This window comes from Hippoglossus stenolepis, chromosome 6 (assembly GCF_022539355.2).
Source record: "Hippoglossus stenolepis isolate QCI-W04-F060 chromosome 6, HSTE1.2, whole genome shotgun sequence".
NCBI classification, from domain to species: Eukaryota; Metazoa; Chordata; class Actinopteri; order Pleuronectiformes; family Pleuronectidae; genus Hippoglossus; species Hippoglossus stenolepis.
Window position 1 is genome coordinate 22,946,707 of NC_061488.1, and position 22,864 is coordinate 22,969,570.

The 22,864-nt window shown below is 40.2% G+C and overlaps 2 protein-coding genes across 4 annotated transcripts in view; one reads left to right on the plus strand and one right to left on the minus strand.

Moving 5' to 3' along the window:
• LOC118111347 (plexin-B1-like) overlaps positions 1 to 8,549 on the minus strand; it is a 67,513-nt gene extending 58,964 nt beyond the window's left edge. For both annotated transcript variants that reach the window (XM_035159853.2, XM_047340394.1), the window contains exon 1: positions 8,264 to 8,549. In XM_035159853.2, coding sequence (XP_035015744.2) covers positions 8,264 to 8,319 — 56 coding nt within the window. In that variant the 5' untranslated portion in view covers positions 8,320 to 8,549. The remainder of the gene's footprint in view (positions 1 to 8,263) is intronic.
• Positions 8,550 to 11,010: 2,461 nt separating this feature from the next.
• On the plus strand, positions 11,011 to 22,717 carry zgc:171775 (STKc_p38 domain-containing protein). 2 transcript variants are annotated; one of them, XM_035160092.2, is made up of 12 exons: positions 11,011 to 11,261; positions 13,488 to 13,617; positions 15,261 to 15,319; positions 15,606 to 15,717; positions 17,246 to 17,275; positions 18,481 to 18,528; positions 18,631 to 18,745; positions 18,851 to 18,922; positions 20,668 to 20,747; positions 20,927 to 21,005; positions 21,706 to 21,879; positions 22,064 to 22,717. In XM_035160092.2, the coding sequence occupies exons 1-12, from the start codon at positions 11,128 to 11,130 to the stop codon at positions 22,123 to 22,125; spliced, it is 1,095 nt and encodes a 364-aa protein (XP_035015983.1). In that variant the 5' UTR covers positions 11,011 to 11,127; the 3' UTR covers positions 22,126 to 22,717. The 2 variants fall into 2 exon arrangements, with proteins under 2 accessions (XP_035015983.1, XP_035015981.2); XM_035160090.2 differs by having other exon boundaries at positions 18,631 to 18,922.
• The last annotated feature ends 147 nt before the right edge of the window (positions 22,718 to 22,864 follow it).

Genomic DNA, 22,864 nt, shown 5'->3' on the forward strand with positions numbered 1-22,864 from the left:
TTTACTATTAAATGTAACATCAGAGTTTATTTTTGACAAATTAAAAAGCTAACTTGACTGTTGAGTAGTTGTGACTGACTGTCACTCAATTGTCAAAATTATCACTGCTCATAAAATGTTGCAAACTTCCATTGGCAATCATTTGCAGGTGGGATACACAGATGTTTATTTTTATTAAAGAGGTTACTTCCAGACTACTGACAAAGAGAAGCCCTGAAATAATTTCATGGTGCAAGTCTTACACTTGCAGTATATATGCAGCAGTGATTAGACATTTTCTATCCAAGTAGCACAGTCAATAGATGCATGTTGACAAGAAGTCAATAATTACTGAGGTCAATATCTGTCTGACAATTGTGTATTGAAAAATGACTCTGAATCTAGATCACAATCTAATCTAGAACTACGATATGGGCATGTCAGACTACAAAACTCTTGTGTGGAAATAAATTCATTTCAATGGAAATGAGAGACTTACAAGTGCAAAGTCAATATGCACATATTTCACATCATCACAAGTTAAACTTTAGTGAGCTGATCCATGTACGTTACAACATCCAGTTCCGTTTAACCTTTGTCCGAGTGTAAAGAGACAGCGACTAACAGTGAACAGGCTCATTACAAGAACCTTTTCTCCGCTTCAGTAGAACTTATCGAGTGAATTGATGAACAATGCTGAGAGCTAATTGCCACGGGAAAGTTAACAGTGCGGTGCACAGAAATACAATTCGTAAAGATGTGTAAGTGACTGGGCCTTACAAGGCTGTTTGAAGTGCTTCAGGTTGAACACTACAGTACAGAACACGTTCAATGGCTATATGTTTTATGAGTTATGTGATTTATCTCTTGGTACTCTAGTGATGAATGCTGATGAAACCTTACATGTTGGTATGGTAAGAGTGTCATGTTGGCTCTTGCCTCCTATGGTTTCATACTGGCCTATAACAGTATCTCCAGACAAGAAATGCCTAAACATGGGTTCGGACATGCTTTTAAATTAACCAGCAGCCAGCGTTTCTGCCCTAGACAGTTAGTGGACTTCATACTGGGTGGCCAGCAGACTCACCCCAGAGGTATAATGGTTTAATCTTCAACCTTATTACTTTCTCCCAGCTTTTCATTAATCAGTGGGGGGCTTAGGAGGATGTTTCATTCACTAACAACATAAACATCTGAAGTACAGATTGAGCTGATTCTACAGTGAAAAAACTACGATGTTACGCTTAAAATAGAACTGATATGATAGAATAAATGTAATATCCCACATTGGAATAATTGAGATGGAGGTGACACTGGACTCAAAACAAACATGGCTCAAATAATGTCATTAATATCAGCCAGTGCTTAACAAAGGCTAAATAAACACTGTTTACAACAACAACACTGTTTTTGTGATAACCAAAGAGCTAATCAAGGATGCTGGCCAGATGTGGCCCTGCGGGAAAAGATTCTTCTCATTTCGTCCCCTTGTCTTGAGTAGCCTGAGGGGGTTTAACCCATCCACTATCTATTGGGATCTAAATTGACACTTTGAAAATCCCCTTTCACTGCTGATAAACCTGAGGATCAGATCAACGCTCATGTAACAGCCAGCCCCTGCAGACAATGAGGAAAGCAAAGCTGACTTAGCAGTAGCCTCCGGACCTGCTTTCTGTGTGTACAAACAAGTAATCCCAAATCCATTAGCTGGACTGACAGCAGAGTAAAGCAGAGTCAGGCTTTTTTGATCAATCATTTCCCAGAATGTTATCTAGACAATTGTGCAAATGATATTGATCCTTTATTGACCATTGGAATTCTAAGTCCTTTGTTAGCAGAAGTTATTAATTCAAGCCTAATCTTGAAAAGAAACAATGACACAAATCAAATATTGATGGTGTGATGGGGTTGTGCTCTGATTACACATCACTAGGACATTAACTAAAGTTGACAATGAAGTCACAGCTCATTTCAGAAATCTCACAGACAAATGCAGAGGCATTTCTTCAAGACAGGGAATGCTCCACCTGTGCATCATTCAGATCGCTAGCATCGCCCCACTGGGTCCAAAGGCAACTGTCCAGGGGCCTGCGGCTGACAGGGGGCAACAGCTTATGCAATAAGAGAGTTTATGTTTCTGGCTGCCACCAACTGGGCCCACATATGTAGCAGCCTAGCAGTGAGGGCTCAAATATAGACAGAAGTCAAACAGACAGACTGACAACTGCGATTCAAATTAACAAATGGTTGGTTTGTCCTACAGGTTCAGCTATCAATCAGACCCTGATTACTATCAGACAATGCAAGGTCAACCAGACACGTGTATCACAAATGGAGGAGGAATGTATTCAAAGTCAGTCCCAGTGTGTACAACAAAAATATTCCGTATGATCTGGTTGTGATTTGGTTCAAGAGGGGGAAACAGTTTGAGATTCCACTGCGTTGGCATCAGTTCATCACACACAAGCTGCAGCATTTAAAATTAACAAGATCAAGACTTTATGTTGATCTCATGTGTAGCAATGCATTACCCTGACTACACAACAAAAGGAACATCTATTTTATCTGCTCTGATTCTACAGTGGATAGGCAGGGTTGGCGCCTGAGGCAGCAATATAGAGGGCAGCTGGGGGGTTTAAGGTTTTGTCTAGAGGCTGGGCTGAGGCTCTCCAGGGAGCTGGGTAAGCTGGGTAAGGGGACAGGGGTGGTGGCTGAGGCCAAGTGCTGGTGGCATGGCACACACACACACAACTGTCCCACAGCTGAGGGCTGCCTGAGAACAATAAAAACCACACCCTGTGGGTTTAATATGGCATGCCTCCTTCTGACCTAATGTAAGAAGATTACACATTCAGAAAGGATTGCATTAGTGACGGTTAATCTTGACCATATTGTTGTATTAGCTGCTTACTTTTAGAATCCAATCAGCAAATGGATTCTGTGTAACTTGGGATGTTGCTACAATTCATCTGTCCCAATATGACATTCGCGAGAACGACAGGGTAACAAAGTGCTGTCAAAGTGCTGAAGAGGCCAGACATTTAATTACAGTATATTATTTTAGATTAACTGCTTGAGGTGCACCTTTGAGGGACAAATCAAAGAAATGGGAGTTTCTCCTAGAATACTCGACGCCTTTGTCAAAGAATGGCAGGGAAGGACAAAGAAGGAGAGCAAGAATAAAATGTGCTACCAATGAGCTGCAAGACAACACTGCAGCTAGCACAAGTGTGACAGCTTTGAAAGGTAACAATAGTGCCTATAATGAGGTGCACTTCAGTCCCCCATGACAGAGGGCTAGCAAAGTAAATCTACTTAAATATTAGCGAAGTAAATTTACTGCTGTACGTTCTCTTGAACCTGGAACATACTCCTCATTCATGTCCATGAATCTGAAGGTAAGCAATGTTAATGCTTTCAACTGCAGAAGCCACTGACTAAACTTTACATGTATATAGATGCAAAAATTACTGAGAGAGATACAGTAAACGTGTCACTTTAACGGACTACTTTCAATATCACAGCGATGCAGTACATTGCAGAAAACGTTACAAGAGGACGTGGATCTGCCATCTAAAAGAGCCAAGTCTACCACTGACAATGGGGAAGCTTGTCTACTGTCATGTCACTGTCATGAAACCAATGATGTGTAACAGGAGAACCTCTTCACTTGTCTAAATTCAGAAGAAAGTGGATACTGTTGGAGTCAAAAGCTGTCTGTAGTGACAGAATCTTTTCAGGGGCTTTTCTTATCTTGTCACTCTGATTTTTCCAGCCCTAACATTTGTGGCATTCTCCACACTAAGAGCAGTGAAGTCCCCTTCACTGCTCCAGGTAAGTGCAAGTTAACTTCCACTTTGGCTGGAGAATGGTGCAGACATAAAAAAGACAGAGAGCAGACAGACCAACCACAATGGGTCAAGAATTACTGAAAAACCTCCCACCCGTGAACGCTGATAAATGTTTTTAATGGGGCCCAGCCGGAAGCAACACTGCTGAGGAATAACCAATCTGTGGACTTTAGCAATTGTACAATTAGTTCAGGCTGAATTCATCCAAAGATGCACTTTCATGACAACATCAACCAATGCTGTACCATGGTCAATAGGATGAGGGGATGAGGGGGATTTACATTTAAGCACAGTGGATCGAGGCTGCTGCTAATGAAAAGAAGTATTTATTAGGCTGCCAATCTGACCGTCAGCCAAACTCCCTCGAGGGCTTACTGGGGCATGGGATCCAATCTATCCAGCAGATAGCAAGCATATCTGAGCCAGGGTCAACCGATTGTGAGGCATTTTGACTGTGCTTGTAAAAATTATGTAAAGAAGTGGCTTGACATCATATAGGAGGTGAAAATATGGGGTTAGGATTCACACAATGCCGTCCATTTTCCTTATCTTTCATGGGAAGCCTGTGGCCAGTGTGGTGCCCCAGCAAATGTGCTCTGTCTCCACTCCCACACCCCAGTACAACACAAACACAGTCCACACACACACACACACACACAAGAATGCACCATGAGGGACCACCAGCTGTTGCAGTGACCGATACTGGGAACGCCCAAAATACTTCTTTCATCAAATTTTGACATGAACATTCTCTCTGTTTTCAAACACTTACAGGCCTACGATCAGAACGGAACTTCTCTCAAGATGTCTTCCAGCCAATCATAGGCTTTAATCTAACGTTTACCATGAAATCATACCTGACTCAACCATCGAGCCGCCAACACAGTCATTTACTGACAAGAGCTTATCAAGACTCAGCGTTTGATCCCATCCCATCCAAGTCATTTCTTTCCTGTCTTCAGGATTACGCCCAGCTGATGCCTATGTGACAAAAGTGCTACAAATATACAAATGTCTGAGATGACTCTCCTCCTGCATCTCACAACCTACTACAGTATGTGACACCTGAGATGAAGAACTGAAAAGGCTGCTAAGGAGGATTCACTTGGCGTCTCATTTTAAAGGCATTAACACTCCTTTCCCTTTATTCATTTCCAGTTCTCACACTGGTGAAAGGCAAACCACTTAAACCTACATTGTGCCTGACACTTGACACCTATAAATCATAACATCCCGTCATTTGCTCCTCACATGCCCCGCAGTCTTACTTTTATTATTCATAGAAAGGGCTGGAAAGTGGCCGCTTCAGCTGCGGAGCATCGCTTTTCAGTGGCCAGCTGCAGCTGAAGTGGCCTTCGACCTATTCCTCTGTGTGTGTCTCTGAGGGGTCTGGGGTCTGGATGGTAACCTAACCACTTCCTGTATGCCACCTAATTAGGGTATTCACCCTGCAGTTTGATTTGATTTCAAAAGCTCTGCATAATATTGTTTTATTGTTCCACAAGGATTTTGAAGCCAGAAACTCAAAAAATTGGCTGAATGTTATAAAAAATAGGAAATTAGCCAATGAAGAAATATTACTAAAAAAATAACAAATCATTTTGTTCATTGGGTAATTAAAAGAAACTTTTCTTTCACACTTATCAATTGGTAGAAAATTATCAAGCTTGTAATTTTTTCCTTTACCAACAACCAGTTTGTAAATTAGTTATTTTACTACTACATATGTGTCACTTGCTAATTTCATTTTTCGCCTTCCTTTTACCAATTGTTATTTCTGGCACAACTGCTAATTTTCCTTCACCACATTTTTTTTACTTCAAAATACGTGCATGATAACCTAAGCACATGTCAATGTATGTCCAGTAGCTGAACCCAGCAAGGTAAAGCTAACCGAGTTAGCTAAGTTAACTTGTTTTGTTTAAGATAGGAGACATACAATTACATAAATGTACAAAATATCATAACATGGTTAAATCAGACTTTTCCATTATAGTCCTAAAGACAACAAACACACTCATGAAGCTAAAGATAATATAATGAAGAAGGAAGCTGTGTCTGTAAACTTGAACTAGCTCATGAAGTTGACATTAACTTGCCAGCTATAATGGACAAGTTTACACCATATACTGTTTCTAAATATTGACGACATGACAGCTTCCCAAAAGGGAAACCAAAGCATCTTAAATGACCCCTGGTGGTTGGCAGCAGAACAGATAATAAACTATGCCTCCTCCATGTTAGTGAATGGAACGTGGACCAAACCTTCAAAGTCAAAGTAATACATTTTTAACAAAGCTGGTTTCTGTCATTTGAGGTAATTCTTATCACACTGATTTACCCTCAAGCGCTCATTTTTTTTTAATAACATATTTGATGCTTAAGGTGAAACATCATGACCAATCACGACTCACTCACAATTGGTCGGGCGTGTGTAATGGCCGGACCTTTATAGTGCGGCTCCATCCCCCAATCGCTACTGCACAGACCCTGGCTCCAAATGTGCAAGATGGCAGCTTTCGTATCCAAATTATTTGGCTTCATTTCTGAGTAGTGGTAGGAAGTGGCGATACGTCATCCATCTTTACAGTTTACATTTACTGCTACAGCAATAAGCCATAGAGTTTACAGATGATTAACGTTACATGGCTGGTGTGTTTTATTAAGAAAGTACACTGCATTAATTTATTAATATGAAAATAAGTAAACGAGTATAACATTTTTACAATCCATTTAACTTAACAACATTGTTAATTGGTATAGTCAGTTGTATTTGTATTTTTTCAGTTCCATGCTCCATACGGTTATTTTAGTTCCTATGGCAAAAAAAAGAAACATTTTCTAAAGAATCTAACTGCTCCAAACACTAAGGTTTCTGATAATGCCATAACCATGCTCACTTTCATTCATCCCCCACAGTCAAGTGTGGGTAATGTGATATCGAGCTTCTTGAACAGACTCTAAGGGAGCAGATGGCCAGCTTTTCAAAAACGTCTGCATTCTGGAACCCAAAGAAGAAGAAAAAAACGGTGAAAAGAGGAAAAAAGGTTCAAGGCTGGGCTACACAACCACAGGACTCTTTACAAAGGTTGTGTGAAATGTGCTATCGAGCTATTTGCCCCCCCTAAAATATATTTGAGAAGAACTGTTCTTTTCCCGCAGCACTGACTGTTTCTCATTAAGACCAGGGAAATACTTGGATGTTGTGGAAATTATATTTGGAGAGGCTTTTGATTTTTGATCAATCTGTAAGCTGTTTCTCATATTGCAAGATGCAATCTGACAGCTGTGAAGAAGAGAGGGACCAGCTGCTGAATTCAACTGGATCTCAATTTTTTTAACAAAAGCAGTAACACAGCCCACACTGGAGAGCATTTTGACTTTAGAATCAGCAAGCTCGTACACTGCCGCCTCATACAGGTGCACCGCAGAGGCTGAGGGGGTTCCTCTGAGGGTCAAGCTTCACTGAGTGTGTGAACGTCTTAAATCGCTGCTCATGTCTCTAAACACACACTCCCTCCATGACAGGGGCATTGTACCTGCTCTCTGCTGCATGTTTCGGGAGAGGCCACACTGACTTTGACACTGTGCCTTGAAATGTAAGGAGGGTCAACTTGATCATTTTCTGAGGAATGATGGAACCGTTTCACCCCTCAACCACCATGAGCACCGTACACAAACATTCAGCATCCAACAACTGCAGAAATCACTGAAAATCCTTAAGGCCTGTGAACTCATCCTGTCAAGTTCAGTGAACATGGTATATGAAACCATCTCTAGTTTCTAAATAAGGCAATAAACAGGCAGCTGTGTGTGTCCAGCAGAATGCTAGCAGGTGAACAAGGCATTTGACATTTGGCTCACACAGCTCACACACATTCCTGTATCAGCTGACAAAAGAGTGTGTGCATGGCATGGTGTGTGTGTGTGTGGGTGTGTGGCTTGAACCCCAGTGCTCAGTATGGTCTAGGGCTACTGTATACTGTATAGTGTGTGTGTGTGTGTGTGTGTGTGTGTGTGTGTGTGTGTGTGTGTGTGTGTGTGTGTGTGTGTGTGTGTGTGTGTGTGTGTGTGTGTGTGTGTGTGTGTGAGAATAGGTATTATAATAATTATAATAAAGACAATCAAGGTGAAGGTAAAAACAGATCCTGGAGTTTACAAACTGTCTGCTCACTCTCTCTCACACACACACACACACACACACAGACACACGCGCGCACACACGCAATGCACACACACTTCAGACTAACAAAACACATCATGAATGTAACCACATGCATGTTAGCTCGTGTTGTGTTGATGAGGTGAATACCTGAGTTAAAACGAGTGCTTATTACACAAGATCAGTGTTTTTTGCTCATGAAAGCCACAAATTGTTTTTTATGTATCTATTTATTTAATGACATGTTTATGAATGATAACTTTAGACGTACCTGTTGGGAGAGTAAAGTGTGTGAATCAGTCGTCCATGATGCTGGAGGAAACACATCCACGCCAACAAGCAGAAAGTAGGTGATGAGGTCCAGCGCTTCTCCCTCACCTCACACAGTTTGTCCTCACACAACGACAGAAGACACACACTGATCTAAAAGTACAAACTCACTCCGACTCCTCAGTGTGTGCATGTGAATATGTGTATGTGAGCGTGTGTGTGTGAGTGTGTGTGTTCAGATCAGAGCTAAGGACCAGTCCCTCTGCTGCCGGGATCAAGACAGAGGAGCGTCTCCACCTCTGAGCACCGGGCACCACGCGGAGTCAAGCCAGACATGGTGAGGCAGGATATCCGATGGTGTCTCCTTCAAAATAAAAGTTCCCAAACGGGGGGAAGGTCTTGAGGAAGCAGATGCAGCCTCAACCCACAGAGGAACATGTGGCAGCTTATACAAGATGCTTGGAACAACCCAGCAAGCAAGTGCATTGAAAAAGTTTGCACAGTGTGTGCGGGAGGAGTTGAAAAGGTGGGCACAGGAAATTTGGATTTTAAACCAGGGGTGGATCTACCAGACAGGCGCACTTTCCGCTTGGGCCAGAGGCATCGGAAATGGCCCAGATAGCAAACAGGTGTCGGCCACTTCAGGCAATGATGCAGCAGTTCTGATCTTTTTGAGAACAAAATGGATGAGTGCCTAAGGTGGCCAACTTGTAAACTAGCAAATGTGGCCCAAATACCCCCAAACAAATGTTGTCCTTTTCTGGCAAACAAGCAGCGCTCTAGGCAATGTGTAATCTGGATGTGAACCTAAAGTCGCCCATTTGGTAAATGGGTTGAGATGCGGTGTTATTATGGCTTACTTGTAGCCCAGATCTGGCAAACAGGAGGCCAAGTGCTAACTTTCCGGGGGGAATGTGGACTGGTTGGGGATGTGAGCCAAATCTGGGCCAAAACTATTTTGCTATGTCAGTAGTCTTAATTTATTTTTATGTTTTTTAATAATCTAGTCACCTGCTAATAATAATAATAAAAATAAATATAACAATTTGTTTAGAATTTGTAATTTCTAAAACTTTTTGTGGCGAGTACAAGGAAGATGGCCAGCCGCAAGTGGCTGGAGCATATTATAAAAATAATAGTTTTATTTTGAAAGTGCTGCTCAGACCCAGTTGCTCCTGTCTGCAGGCTTGACACTGTGGGTTGTAACTTGATTGTATTGGAAAACATAACAGTGGAAAATGTATTTGTGCGTGCTGACTGTTGAGCAGTGAGTTAGGATTTAATGAGCAGTTTTGGTGACTACATGCCTACATTGTTAGAATGTGTTACCACGTCAATATGGTTCCGATGATCATGACTTTTAGTTATTTCAATAATAACTACTGCCTGTGTCATTGGTTGTCATTTTGTTCTTTAATGAAATGTTGGGGACATTTTCTATTTGAATCACTGGCTGTGAATGTATCCAGGATAAAAAGGAACAATGACCAAAAGCTGAGACCCTCCTCTTCATCTGTAAAATGACATGTGACTGCCCTCTGCCGGTCGAAGCTCACCTCTGCTTCAGAGCGTGTGTGTATTTTTTGGATGAACCATCCCTTTAACACTGTCATCTCTCGATTGCAAACCACAATATTCAAACTTCAAAAATAAACTCTTTATATATAAATTCAGACCATGATGAGTTGAGATTGTGTACATCATGTAAAGCAAAGATATAAAAAATAGATTTTACAAATTAAAGCTATTGACATTTTAATATACTTCACAGTATTCAAAAAAACAATAAACATTTCTTTATTAATACCTCATACAACTGTTGGGAATAGCAGCCAGGTTATCCTTCAGGAACATAATACCCACACACATACCTCCCAACAGTCGCCTTAATTTCAACAGCCACCAAATGTCACACACTCATAGATATCAATCCTCTAAATATGTCAGATTGTCTCATCAAGATTCCAGCATTGGTTCTTTAGAAATTTACAAAATGCCAAAGATAGTTACTCACCTCACAGTATTATGGAATTGGTTCACCACATGTCCAGTTAGAGAGAAGGTTTTAATCTTTTTCACAGGTGCTGATTATAAACATACAAAAACCGTAACATTGAGGTGATAGCTTAGTGGTATTGGACTATATCATACTCTCCCTATATACCCCCCTCATAATAAATAGGGAAACCCCAAAAAATAAATATACCTCCAAATATAATCCTACACCATCTTGTAGCATGTATCAGTTTCATATACTTTATGTTGATTGATTGATGGATGATGGATGGATGGTCTATAAAAAGTTTGTTTGTGTTAAAAGGTTGGGGTAAATGTCCATGCTAATAATAGTATAATTATTATTATGATGATTATTATTAATCATCATAATCATAATAATAATAATACACCTGCCTCCACTAATTTGCAGCTTTGTAAGAGGATATGACTGAAAACATTCATGTTTCTTCCAGGTGATTTTAAAATGTAGCAGCATACACACACACACACGCACCATATATATGTAATTTTACTGTATACTTTTGGTTAGAAATGTACTTTCCTGTATATAGAAGTGCATGGATGGATATGGAGATATTTTGTTTATATATATTTATATATTTGTATTAAGCAATTTTACTTATTATTCATATATTTATTTATAAAAAATTGGATATTGATCGATCATGTGATTGACAGCCCTCAGTGTAACGGGGGGAAGGCTGTGGTCACACGGGGGCGTGTCCTCGCGCTGCTGTTACCTTTCTCTGCCTGATCTCACCTGTCAGGGTGAAACTCCACAGGCTGTAAAAAAAAAACTGCTTCATTACTAAAATCCGAAACGAGGGTTTGAAACGAAACAGTGTGATGGAGTCTCCGGGGAAGGATCCTCCCGTCAGAGCGGGTTTTCACAGACTGGAGATCCAGAAAACGACGTGGGATGTCCCGGAGAGGTACGCGACGCTGCGCTCCGTGGGCTCCGGAGCTTACGGGACAGTCTGGTGAGTTCACCCGGGGAAGGGAAGCAGGACTTCAGATACACTCTTAAATATCTGAAAGAGCAGTGCAGACTATCTAGGGACTTAAAGGCATCAGATATATATCTCTTTCTGTCAAATCATGTTTATGTATAAACCACATTTCATAAGCAGTACAGGGACATTAAAAACAACAATTTAAAAATCTGATTGCACCGTTAAAAACTGATTTAAAGCAGATTTAAAGAGAATAAAAGAGGTAAAGACATTAAGACTATAATAGAGATTTTTAAGATAACAACATAAAATTATAATAAAATATAATGATGGTTTGACCTGATCTAATAGTTTAGTTAAAGACACTTTGCATATGCTTATAGACATTAACAAACAAGCTTGTTGAAACACATGAGGCATTTAAAATGACGTCTACCCATCTCCAACAGTGTAACAGCAGGAACAGTGATAAACATGATCAAATGCACACACATGTGTCTGTTTATTGATTTTTCATTCTGGTTTCCTTTGCCGTCAATATTCAAATGTTTTGAATCACAAATGATTTTCTATAGGCTGTCTTGACTTTAAGTCAGCATTCCACTCCTTGGGTTTGTTGTCCCAGAGAGGTCAACATTACACTGACATCTGCTAACAGAAGCACCTTTGTCCGCCTGAGGCAAGCCAGCAAGTCAATGCAGGTCCTGGGATACGACAAGAATCTCCTCCACCGACACAGAGCAACTCCCACAGGAATCCAAGATATCTCTGACACAGCTCAATGTAATGACAAGTCACTGACGGACGAGATCTTGTTAGAGATATGATGTTGTTTGGTCAGAAAAGACATCAGGACTGAATCGGGACTAATCTGAATGTTTCATATACGATCATACCGTACATGTTTCACTCATGCTTGATGTGTTTTTGAACAACAAGGTTTATATTTAACAGGACCAGTTCCACATACCAGAAGTGCTCCGGGGTATTGCCTGTGTTTTTTGTTTCACCATACCAACTCCCACAGAAGATCTAGAAATCCCAGAGCACACTATTCTGAACGTGCTGTAAAGTCTTGATGCAAACAAGGAGAAAGGAAACTAACTACACAGTGAAATAATGAACTGATTCATCGATTGGTCAATAGTCATAGGAATAATTGCCCCAATTTGGATAGCTAATACTTATCGTTTATATCATTTATCAACAAAACATTTGTTTGTTTTATATGATTTTAAACTGAATAAGACTTTGTTATTTGGTCTGTTGTTCGGACAACACAAGCACTTTAAAAAGGTCACTTGGACTTTAAAATGTATGATTTTCTGATGAATAAATGAATTTATTAAAATAGCATTAGCTTCTTACATTTACCTAATATTATTTTTTGTAAACATAGTAATATATTGCTCTTGTGTATTTGTTCCCATCTTTATTCAACTGTGTGGTCTTTCAGTTTGAGAGCCGGACTTACTGATTTCACTTTCAGATTTTGTAATGCTTTAACTCAAAACCCTGTGCTTGCACTCAAATAGCCCCTGCTTGTGCTTAGATTTACTTTGCTTGTTCTTAAGCTGTGTGCTTGCTCTCACTGTGCTTTTGTTGCTTGGACAGATTTCCTGCGCTCCAGCTTCAGCGCCTCTACTTGTGTCCTTCGCACTCACACTGCTTATTTGGGTGCTACAAATGTCTGCTCTCTGATTTCTTTCTTCTGCACTTGGATTTTTTTGTGCATCAATTCTCTGTCAAAATTCCCCAACCAATATTGGTAGCAAATGAGATTGTCCCACCCTTGTTGTGCGTGTGTTAGCTTAACTTCTTTGAGAGTCCAGTACGTGTGGCTACTTTAGCTGGGTTCATGCACTGCCGCCTTTATTATTACCCGTCAGAAGTCAAGCAGAGGAGAAACCTGAGAGCAGATGTTTCACACATGCACAAAAGCAGTGTAAGTGCGATGAGAAGAGCTGAAGCTGGAGCGCAGTAAATCTGATTGCAACAGTTTGAGCACAAGCAGGGGCTATTTGAGTGTGAGTGTGTGTGTGTGTGTTTGTTACTCTGTTTGTATGAAAGGTGTTATACAAAATAAATTCAGATTAACTAATTGATTGATTAAACAATGTATTTAAAAAATATATATAAACTGATAGATAACAGTCTAATCTGTGTTTGCAGCCCAGAGTGAGAGATTATATGAGCAACATCATCAGCCCGCTGTGTGTCCTCTCCTCAATGCTGCGTTTTAATCCCCCTCAGCTCTGCCACAGACCAGAAGACCAAGGAGAAGGTGGCCATCAAGAAGCTGCACCGGCCTTTCCAGTCCCTCATCCATGCTAAACGGGCCTACAGGGAACTCAGGCTGCTCCGCCACATCCAGCATGAAAATGTACGTGAATGTGACAAGAAGTGGGCCCTGATTTAATATGGAGTGACAGGAAATACATTATTAACATGCTAAAATAAAATAAAAAAGCCTGCCAAAGGTGCCAGTTAGGTTATGTAGAAGGGAGGTGACACTCAAGCATGAGAGAGGAATCTTCTTTTCAAACTGGTCGGTGCTATGATATGATATATTATTGTTTTAAGTCATATTATAGTCTGACTCTATTGCAAAACGGCACCACATTTTTGTATGATATTTCAAAACAGATGCTGAGCAGCTACTGAATGGTTCAAATCTTTCTCAGTAATCAAAGTCTTCTGCCATTTTTCTTCTCCCAAAGTTCCATTTTGAGGTGAAGCAAACTTTGTTGATCCACAAACTCTCTAACGCTGCCTGACAAGGGAGCAGTGTTGTGTATTGTTGCAACCCTCATAGTTCAGTGTTTTGGCTGAAAGCCTTTGAGGAATTACAAGTCTTTTACTGGGCTCCTCTCGGAAGGGCATCAGATTCAATGCTTTAACTTCAGTACTTCCGCCCAGGACATTATGGTTTTTCCCCCCATCAGTTTGTTTGTTGGTCTATCAGCAGGATTACGCAAAAACTACTGAGTGGGTATCTATGGAACTTGGTGGAAGGATGGGAGTGGGCACAAGAAAGAACCCATTAAATTATTCAGTTTTTGAAAGTTTTTTTCACTCTCCTTAACATTGCAAGATAAGGCTTTTTTTTTTTTTACATATTCACCAATTTCTCAGAAAACAATGCGTGGATCTTGATGATATTATGGGGAGTGATATATACGAGTGTGTGCAATTTGGGGCAGCTTGATTGAATTTGAGAGGACTGTTGGACCGTGGCAGAGGTATGTGCTGTATTCTGGTCGGGTTATTCTGGTTAAAATTTTTGAAAAGGCCTATTTCAGATTTTATATTTTGTGTTGTAACCCTGTGTTTTGGTGTTCAGAATAATTAGTGGAACGTTTTGCATGAGGTCAAACTTTTTGAAAAGAAGATCGAAGTACATTGTCGTTGTTATAGATGCATTGATCCATTAGAAGGGATATCTGGGAAATTTTGTTCAGAAATATCAGAGCAAGAGTTCATCCATCCATTATCTATACCGCTTATCCTTTGAGGGTCACTGCTAAGTGAGAAGTGGGGTACACCCTGGAACGGTCGACAGCGTATCACAGGTCAACATACAGAAACAAACCACTATTCACTCTCACGTTCACACCTACAGTCAATTTAGAGTCTCCAACCAAGCTAAGCCTAATCTGCATGTCTTTGTACTGTGGAAGGAAGCTGAGTTACCCAGAACCCACACAAATATGAGAACATGCAAACTCCACACAGTAAGACCCAGACGGAACTGGGATTCGAACTGAGAACCTTCTCACTGTGAGGCAACAGTGCTACAGTTGCAAGCGCTGTTTGCTTTAAATATAGGGGCTGTAGAAACAGAGTTGCAGTGTCAGAGATGTAAATATGACATTCACACCATATGTTACCATGGAGATGTGCAGTGTAACTATTTCTACCCTGTATGTGATCCCCTATAGAGCCCTAGACATGTGTTTTCTAATAGATCTGTATATTACCAGTCATATCATATGATAATATCTTCTCTTTGGTTTTTCCTGAAAGGTGATCTGCCTCCTTGACGTCTTCACACCGGATTCCACACTGGAAAAATTCACAACCTTGTGAGTTGACGGTCACAAACCACGTTCTTTTTGTCGAAGATGTCGAAGCCTGTTGACTCCCTGTGTGCGTGTGTGTGCATGTACGGAGCATTCAAGCAAGGATGCATGCGGGCAAGATTATTCATGTTTGTTTTGGTATTTCCTCACCATAGGAATGGGCTCTTGTTATCTACACTGTTTAGGGCCACTTCATGTCCCCAACTGTGGCTCTTTGTTTTTTATTTTTTGTTTATTCATACATTCCTTCTCACTTGTTATTTGGCTCTCCCTCTTCTCTTCTCTCTAGTTACCTAGTAATGCCATTAGTAGCCCAAGACCTGAGCCACATTATGAAGAGGAGAAGATTAACCATTCGCATCATCACATACCTGTTCTACCAGCTTCTAAGAGGACTCAAGGTAAATGTTGATGTTTTTATTCTCTTCAAAATGATATTACATGATGTAATCTACATACAGACATGTCTACACTTGCTGTTATTACATTTAAGATGTCTAAGGTTTGCAATAAAACTAGAAAAGGAGTTGAAAGTGCTAAAAGGGCATTACTAAACAAAATCTCAAGCAGTTGAAATTTCAGTTGAAGACAAAGTGCTAGGGATAGATGTAGTGTGTGTACTGTAAATAATGCCAGGTGGTAAATTTAAAAAGTGATAGCAGTTAAAAAAAAACTGTTGCATTAAATGTGTCAGAGTACCATTTCATTATAAGTCCTTAGAAAATGTTCAAATGGATCTGCAAACTGATTAAAAAAGCACATATATTGTTTTAAATCAATCTATCCATTCGTTCACCGATCCGTCTTTTGTCTTTACTGACCTCGTTCCATTACAGTATGCACTAGCCTAAGTAGAGCAGTGCGCACAGATTTTTCCTCCGTCTACATTCTCCAGCACGTCCTGACGAATCCACAGACATTCTCAAGTCAGACAGGAGATTATGTTGAGAGGTGACTGGGAGGCTCTGCAGTGATCATACACTGATCAGCCACAACATTAAATCCAGTTACCAGTTTCAGTTGGCTGAATGTTGTATTTTAAGAGAGGTGACCAAGAACCTGATGGTCAGTCTGGCTGAAACCTAGAGATCCACTGATTAAGAATCATGGAGGCCACTGCGCACTGTGAGGTCTTATATAGATCTTAGGAATAACGTCTGAGGTCTCTGTCCAGAAGAACAAAGTCCTAGCCACAGCTAAGATGCCAAGATACTAGGCTCCCAGGGCTCTGGTAGAAGAACATTTACCATATATATATATATATATCAAGACCTGCCACCCTCAATATGAAACAAGGTCCAGCCCACTACGTGCAGTTTAAAAGTTTAAAATCATATCATATAAATATGGACTGAATCTACAAGTCTGTATAAAGTAATTAAAATTACAATGTATCAACAGAATTACTCTAAACACTGAAGGAAGTGTATTCTGGTCATAAACTGCAGAAGGCATCAAATATTTATTATCAAAGGAAGTACAAGGAAGCAGCTTGGCAGAGCCATGTGTTGACCTCTCAGTATACACTGATGTTTTAACAGCATGGTGAGTATAGTGCTTTCAGTTTCGGGACAATGCCCTCAGTCAATGTATTACCAGGAGTGCTCAGTGGAAATAAAGATAAAGCACATTTTAAGCTGGAAAACAAGACTAATGTCTGAAATGTGGTCATTTGTCTTTGAGTTTAGCATCTTTGATCTTGAGATCTTTTCCCCTTCTTATCTGTATATGTGCTTTAACCACTCTTCTGTGCTGAGGGAGCCGTCTGCGTCTGCCTGAAAAATGCATTAAAACTCAGCCCTGGCAATTCCACAACATGCCATTTAGAGGAAGCCTGGGGCACGTGGGTCTGTCTGCTCTGTGAACAAACTTTACTGTGTGTATATATATATATCTATGTTCTATAATCTGTCTTCTCCTTCTTTACAGTATATTCACTCTGCAGGGATCATTCATCGGGTTGGTATATGGACCTTTTTAAAAAACACATTTCACTGTAGTCTTGGCATGTCAGGTAATCAATGTCTCGATGGCAAAATCTGGACACGTCTAATTACTTCCTGAAGTCACTGCGCCCCACACCATACCCAATGTAAAATTACAACTTTATGTTTTTATACTTTAGGTTTAATAGAGATTAATCAATTGACCAATACTGCACATTAATTAGTATTATGTAACATGAATGTGATTACTGTCTCCAGTAATATATAGTTTAAGCTAAATTTAAATAAAATTTTACATGAGGGAAGCTGGAGTGCGGGGTGTTGAGAGAAAGTCTAAATAATGACCTCATATTTAATGCATAGCAGAAGCGTCACATTTGTGATTTTAGAATTAAAGTGAATGCCCTATAACATTTTACAGCAGCTTTAAAACATTTTACATAACAATAGAAAACAAACGTTAAACACTTTGCTGTATGTCAAAGTTGCATTTTATGCATTCAGGTCAGAGGGGAAAACATAACCTAAAGAAAGAAAATTTTAAAAAGGGGTTTGTTTAGTTAACTTTTTGTCTTGCAGGTATAACCCCTAACCAGTACAGGGTGCCCTCTCAGCAGTACAGCAACATCCTGGTTTCACATGGTTTATTTCCTTTGGAGTTATGCCCATGCAGCTCTACACTTCTCTCAGTCAAACAAACAATAATACATTAGGGTGACACGTTTTGGCCAATTTGCATAGTTTTACTTGGTTTTAGCAGTGCCAGGTCGGTAGAGTCAAAAGGTCAAATGTAGAAGCTAGAAGACTAAGCACATTTAAAAGCTACTAATAAAAAAAAGCAGCTGGAAAATAGAAGCTGCACTTTACAATACTTGATTCAAATCTGTATTCTTTATTAAATAAGTTTTTGATTTAGTTATTTATTTCTCTGCATTTTCAAATAGCTTATTATATTTTCTTATTTATTTCTGAATATGCTTTTATCTCAAATTATTTTTACTGATGCATATTTTTAAAGTAGTTATTCATTCATGAAAGGCTTGATTAATATTTTGGTGACACTCATAGTCCTTCTATAAGCTCAGGCTGAGTAACCAAAGAAACATGAGGCCCGATGACAGAGCCAGGCGAAGCTAAGCTAAGCTAAATGGCTGCTACCTAAATTAGAGTCTCACCAGACATTATGCGACTAAGAAAGCTGATGTGGTTTGATTTTAGGATCTGAAGCCTGGTAACCTCGCTGTGAATGAGAACTGTGAATTAAAGGTAAGTTGAAAAGTCGTGATCTAAAAAAACAACAAATTCTTTAACTTGAACCTGAAAATTACTTATGCTTCTTTGGGTGAATTAAACTGTAACTATTCTCAGATCCTGGATTTTGGCTTGGCGAGACAGACGGAGAGTGAGATGACTGGTTATGTGGTAACACGCTGGTACAGAGCACCAGAGATCATATTCAACTGGATGCACTACAGTCAGACAGGTGATGAAATCATCTTACTTTATCCTGTCATTGTTTCCAGTATTGCAGCAGTAAGTTGTGACAAAATATTAAATGTAACTGTCTCTCTATTGTCCTCCCTCTCAGTGGATGTCTGGTCAGCCGCCTGTATCCTGGCAGAGATGATTACTGGCCAGGTACTTTTCCCAGGACACGACAGTATCCTCACACATTCAGCTCAACTAAAGCAATGGGAAATTCACACTGTTCCTCCCTTAATGTTTCAAATGTAAGGTAATGTAAGAAAAGCATTGTGGGACAGCTATGTTGTCATGCACAGACTGTAATGTAGTTGTGTTATGGCCTCTGTGGGTGAGGGAAGTCGGAGAAAATAACAGAAAGTTACCTGATTATGTTGTTAAGGTAATCTTGAACTGCTTTCAGACTAAACTCCAGATAAGGTCCAGACATTCTCCAGACCCCTCCCCTGTATGAGAGAATGTACATGTCTCTGGCTCTGCACCTGGCTGCTCCACCTCTCACTTAAAGGGATAGTTCATACAAAAATGGAAATTCACTCATTATCTACTCACCACTATGCCGAAGGGGGGGTGGGTGAAGTGTATGAGTCAACAAAACACTCCTGGAGTCTCGGGTAAACTTTGTTCGAGCAGAATCCAATACAACGCAATAAAACAACAAGGTATTGTTTTTTCTGTTGTTTTATTACATCTGAATATAGGTCACTAATCAGGTACACTGTTTACCCCTGAAACTCCAAAAGTGTTTTGTGGACTCAAACACTTCACTTCTCAAACATCTACTGCTGCGTTGATAATGGGTGAAAGGAAAACCCAATTGTGTGGACATTCTCCAGAGCTCAATGCTCAAAACAGCTTTGGAATGGACTCTGAAGACAGAGGGTTTTGGAGCTTGATCATTCTTAGGACTATAAGTCATATATAATTTGAACATTATTTTTACTATTCAGCTTTCTCTTGTGAATCCAGTGCAATACTATGGAAGCCCATTTCCGCCACTGTGATGAAGAAAATACAAATCCTATATCTCATAATTATGACTTTGTATATAATGATAACGAGATACTAAGTCATAATTATTATTGTAGCTTCCATACAATACAACTAGATCTTTAGTTGAAATGAACCAACCAACCAGGGGCGGCTCCTAGCATAGGCGACATAGGCGGTTGCCTAGGGCACAAAATGCAGAGAGGGCGCCACAAGAGGCTAATTTATCATGATGTGATACATGCAATATTAACAAATGCATTAACGTCAAACCATCATCCTCTAACCCCCGGGGACACACCGGAGGCCGAAGCGCCTCGAAGTGCCATGAAAAGCTGTCCACCTCCTTTCCGTGCCCATGTTAATCAATTGGGCTGTTCACAACTTTGCTGCCGGGAAGTGCTGCGGCCGGCTCGCGACCTGCGGCGATGGTTTCGGGGTCTGTTCTACTTTTTTTTTCGCTCGCCGCGAGCGATCGGGCCAGTATGAACACTGAAAATCGATATTAAACAATATAAGTGATATATTATATAAATGATTAAGTATGCATCCCATACTGCATTTCCCCGCTGTTCTCCTGGAGTTTCAATTTACCCGATTTTTGCCCCCACATGATGAAATTTACCCATCTTTAATTATGTACTTATTCCACACATTTGTCAGTTGTGTCTAAACAGACAGACACACAAAAGCACACAATCTCTTGTGGGGGGTTGGCGGCTATAGGCTTGTGTAGGTCAGTCACCTGTGAAGACCATCTTGCAGTTTTGCGTGTGTATGTTGGGGGACCTGAGGGGGGGCGCCGATCTGAAGAGTTTTAGACATTTAGACACACATTTAAGCTTTGGCTTTGATGCATGCGACTTCTCTGACATGAAGTCTTCATAGTGTATGTACTGTGCGTTCAGAGGCTTCCTTAACCAGCCTGTTCAGGTATCGATCAGCTGAAAAAGATCCTTCGCCTGACAGGAACACCAGACTCCTCCCTGGTTCAGAAGATGCAGAGTAAAGACGTGAGTTTTGTTGTGTCCACATGCCTCATGAATTCCAACATTTAAGCCAACTGATGAATGCAGCATATTTCCAAATATGAGTGGAAAATAACGAACCAATATTTTAACATTCACCTCTTTTTGATATGTTATGCTCTTTTCTTTGTTAGAAAATGTAACCATTATTACCTCTTTTACAGGCGCAGTCATATGTGCAAGGTCTCCCTCCACAAAAGAAGAAAAACTTCAAGGATGTGTTTCCGTCCATGGATGAAAATGGTGCACTGAACCACTTCTACTTGTTGACGTTAAATGAAATACATTGTGCTTAAATTGGAAAGAAACGCTTATTTTGAACCCAAACTTCTTCATCACGACTTTGCTGTAGCATCGTCACCTATATCATTTCAGTCAGACAACTCACGTGTGAAATGTTTATCGCAAACAGCTGATCATTGAGTTTAATGTCTAGGTTCCGACTTCATCACTCCCCCAGAAACAATTACATTAATATAACGGGGAATGATGAGCAGATATCTTTCACCACTCTGTTGGAGCCTACGGGTGGATGCCGGGCTGGTGAAGGGACTGAATTTAACAGGAAGCGATACTGACACAGGGCAGCAATAGCACTGACAAGCAAAGGGAGAGATGGGATATCTTTGCAGCTTCAATAGACCACCAAACTGGGAGGGTGTGTATGATAGAGGAATGTATAAAGTGAGGTATGTCACATGATTAGAGCTGCGCAGCTCGAGTTGACGAGCTTGTAAGGATCAGTTCATCTCTCACTGCTGTATATTTATAACAAATAAGAGATGAGGAGATGGGGTGAATCTTGAAACTCTGTGAGGGGAGACATTTTACTTCAAAATATGTTTTGTGACAAATCAACAGAAACTTCATCCTTGTGACCAAATAGTGGTTGATCAATTGTGTGATGATTAAAATGTTCTGTTTTCGGTCCTGCTGCTTCTAGCTGTAGACCTGCTGGAGGGGATGCTGCTGCTGGATCCAGAGACGAGGCTGACGGCGAAGCAGGGTCTTCCCCACCCCTTCCTGGCTGAATACCATGACCCAGAGAGTGAGCCGGACTCCGAGCCTTATGACGACTCCTTCGAGAGCCTGGAGCTGGCTGTTTGCGAATGGAAGAGTGAGTACGGCACGGGACGCTGGAGTTGACAGGCACTGTGGCCTCCTGATTTTTGCCACACATGTATGAAAGCTAAACAAAGAATAAATAATCTTATTCTTATCTGAAGAGTTTGGATATTAAAAAAAGAAGGTCAATACTCGGTGTGAAAATAAGTCTATGCTTTCATTTTTCATCCAATCAGGTCTTATCCACATGGAGATCATGACCTTCGACCCTGACAACCCCAGTAAAACAGCTATGTAGGATGCTGTGATGTGCAGTGTTTGGCTTAATATCCACACCTGAGGTAAAGGTCAACGATTCAGTGAAACAAATACAAAAAAAAGAACATTAAATATATCCTGTCCTGTTTTGTGCATCTGACATGTATGTGCAGTTGATAGAGTTGATGGTAGCAATAATAGCTTGATGAATTTATATCTGTTTTACCAAAAGCATATAAACTTTGATATAAAATTATTTTTATGAGGTGTTTGCATTAATTTCACTTCACCCTCATCATGTTCATTTTGACGTCTGTGAAGATTGTCCCGGTCACGTGTTTGTAAGTGTTGTATGTGTCAGGACATTGTTGTTGAATTTACAGCAGAAAGGATTTACATGATACTGTACATACAAAGCAATACAAATAAAATAAAATATATGGTCAAATAAAGTAAAATACATAGATTTATAATATACATTTATAAGGGGAAAAGTCTTAACTCTTTAAACCCCCTGTGGTAAAATGAAAAAACTTAAAGTTCTCCTTAAAACTGTAAGTGTTCTTTTTCCAATTAGAGTTTTTTTTCAACTAGTTGTGAAAGAAAATTAAATACACTTTTTGTGCAGCAGACACCTGGACTGAGTTTATTCCATCAGACTTGTGTGAGATGGTCGAGTAAAAATGCAGACGCCTCCTGTGTGGATTTACTGTGTGGAGTCCCTGAATGAAAGAAATAGCTTTTACTTCTCAGTAAGAGTCGGTTTCTTCAAATCCCAC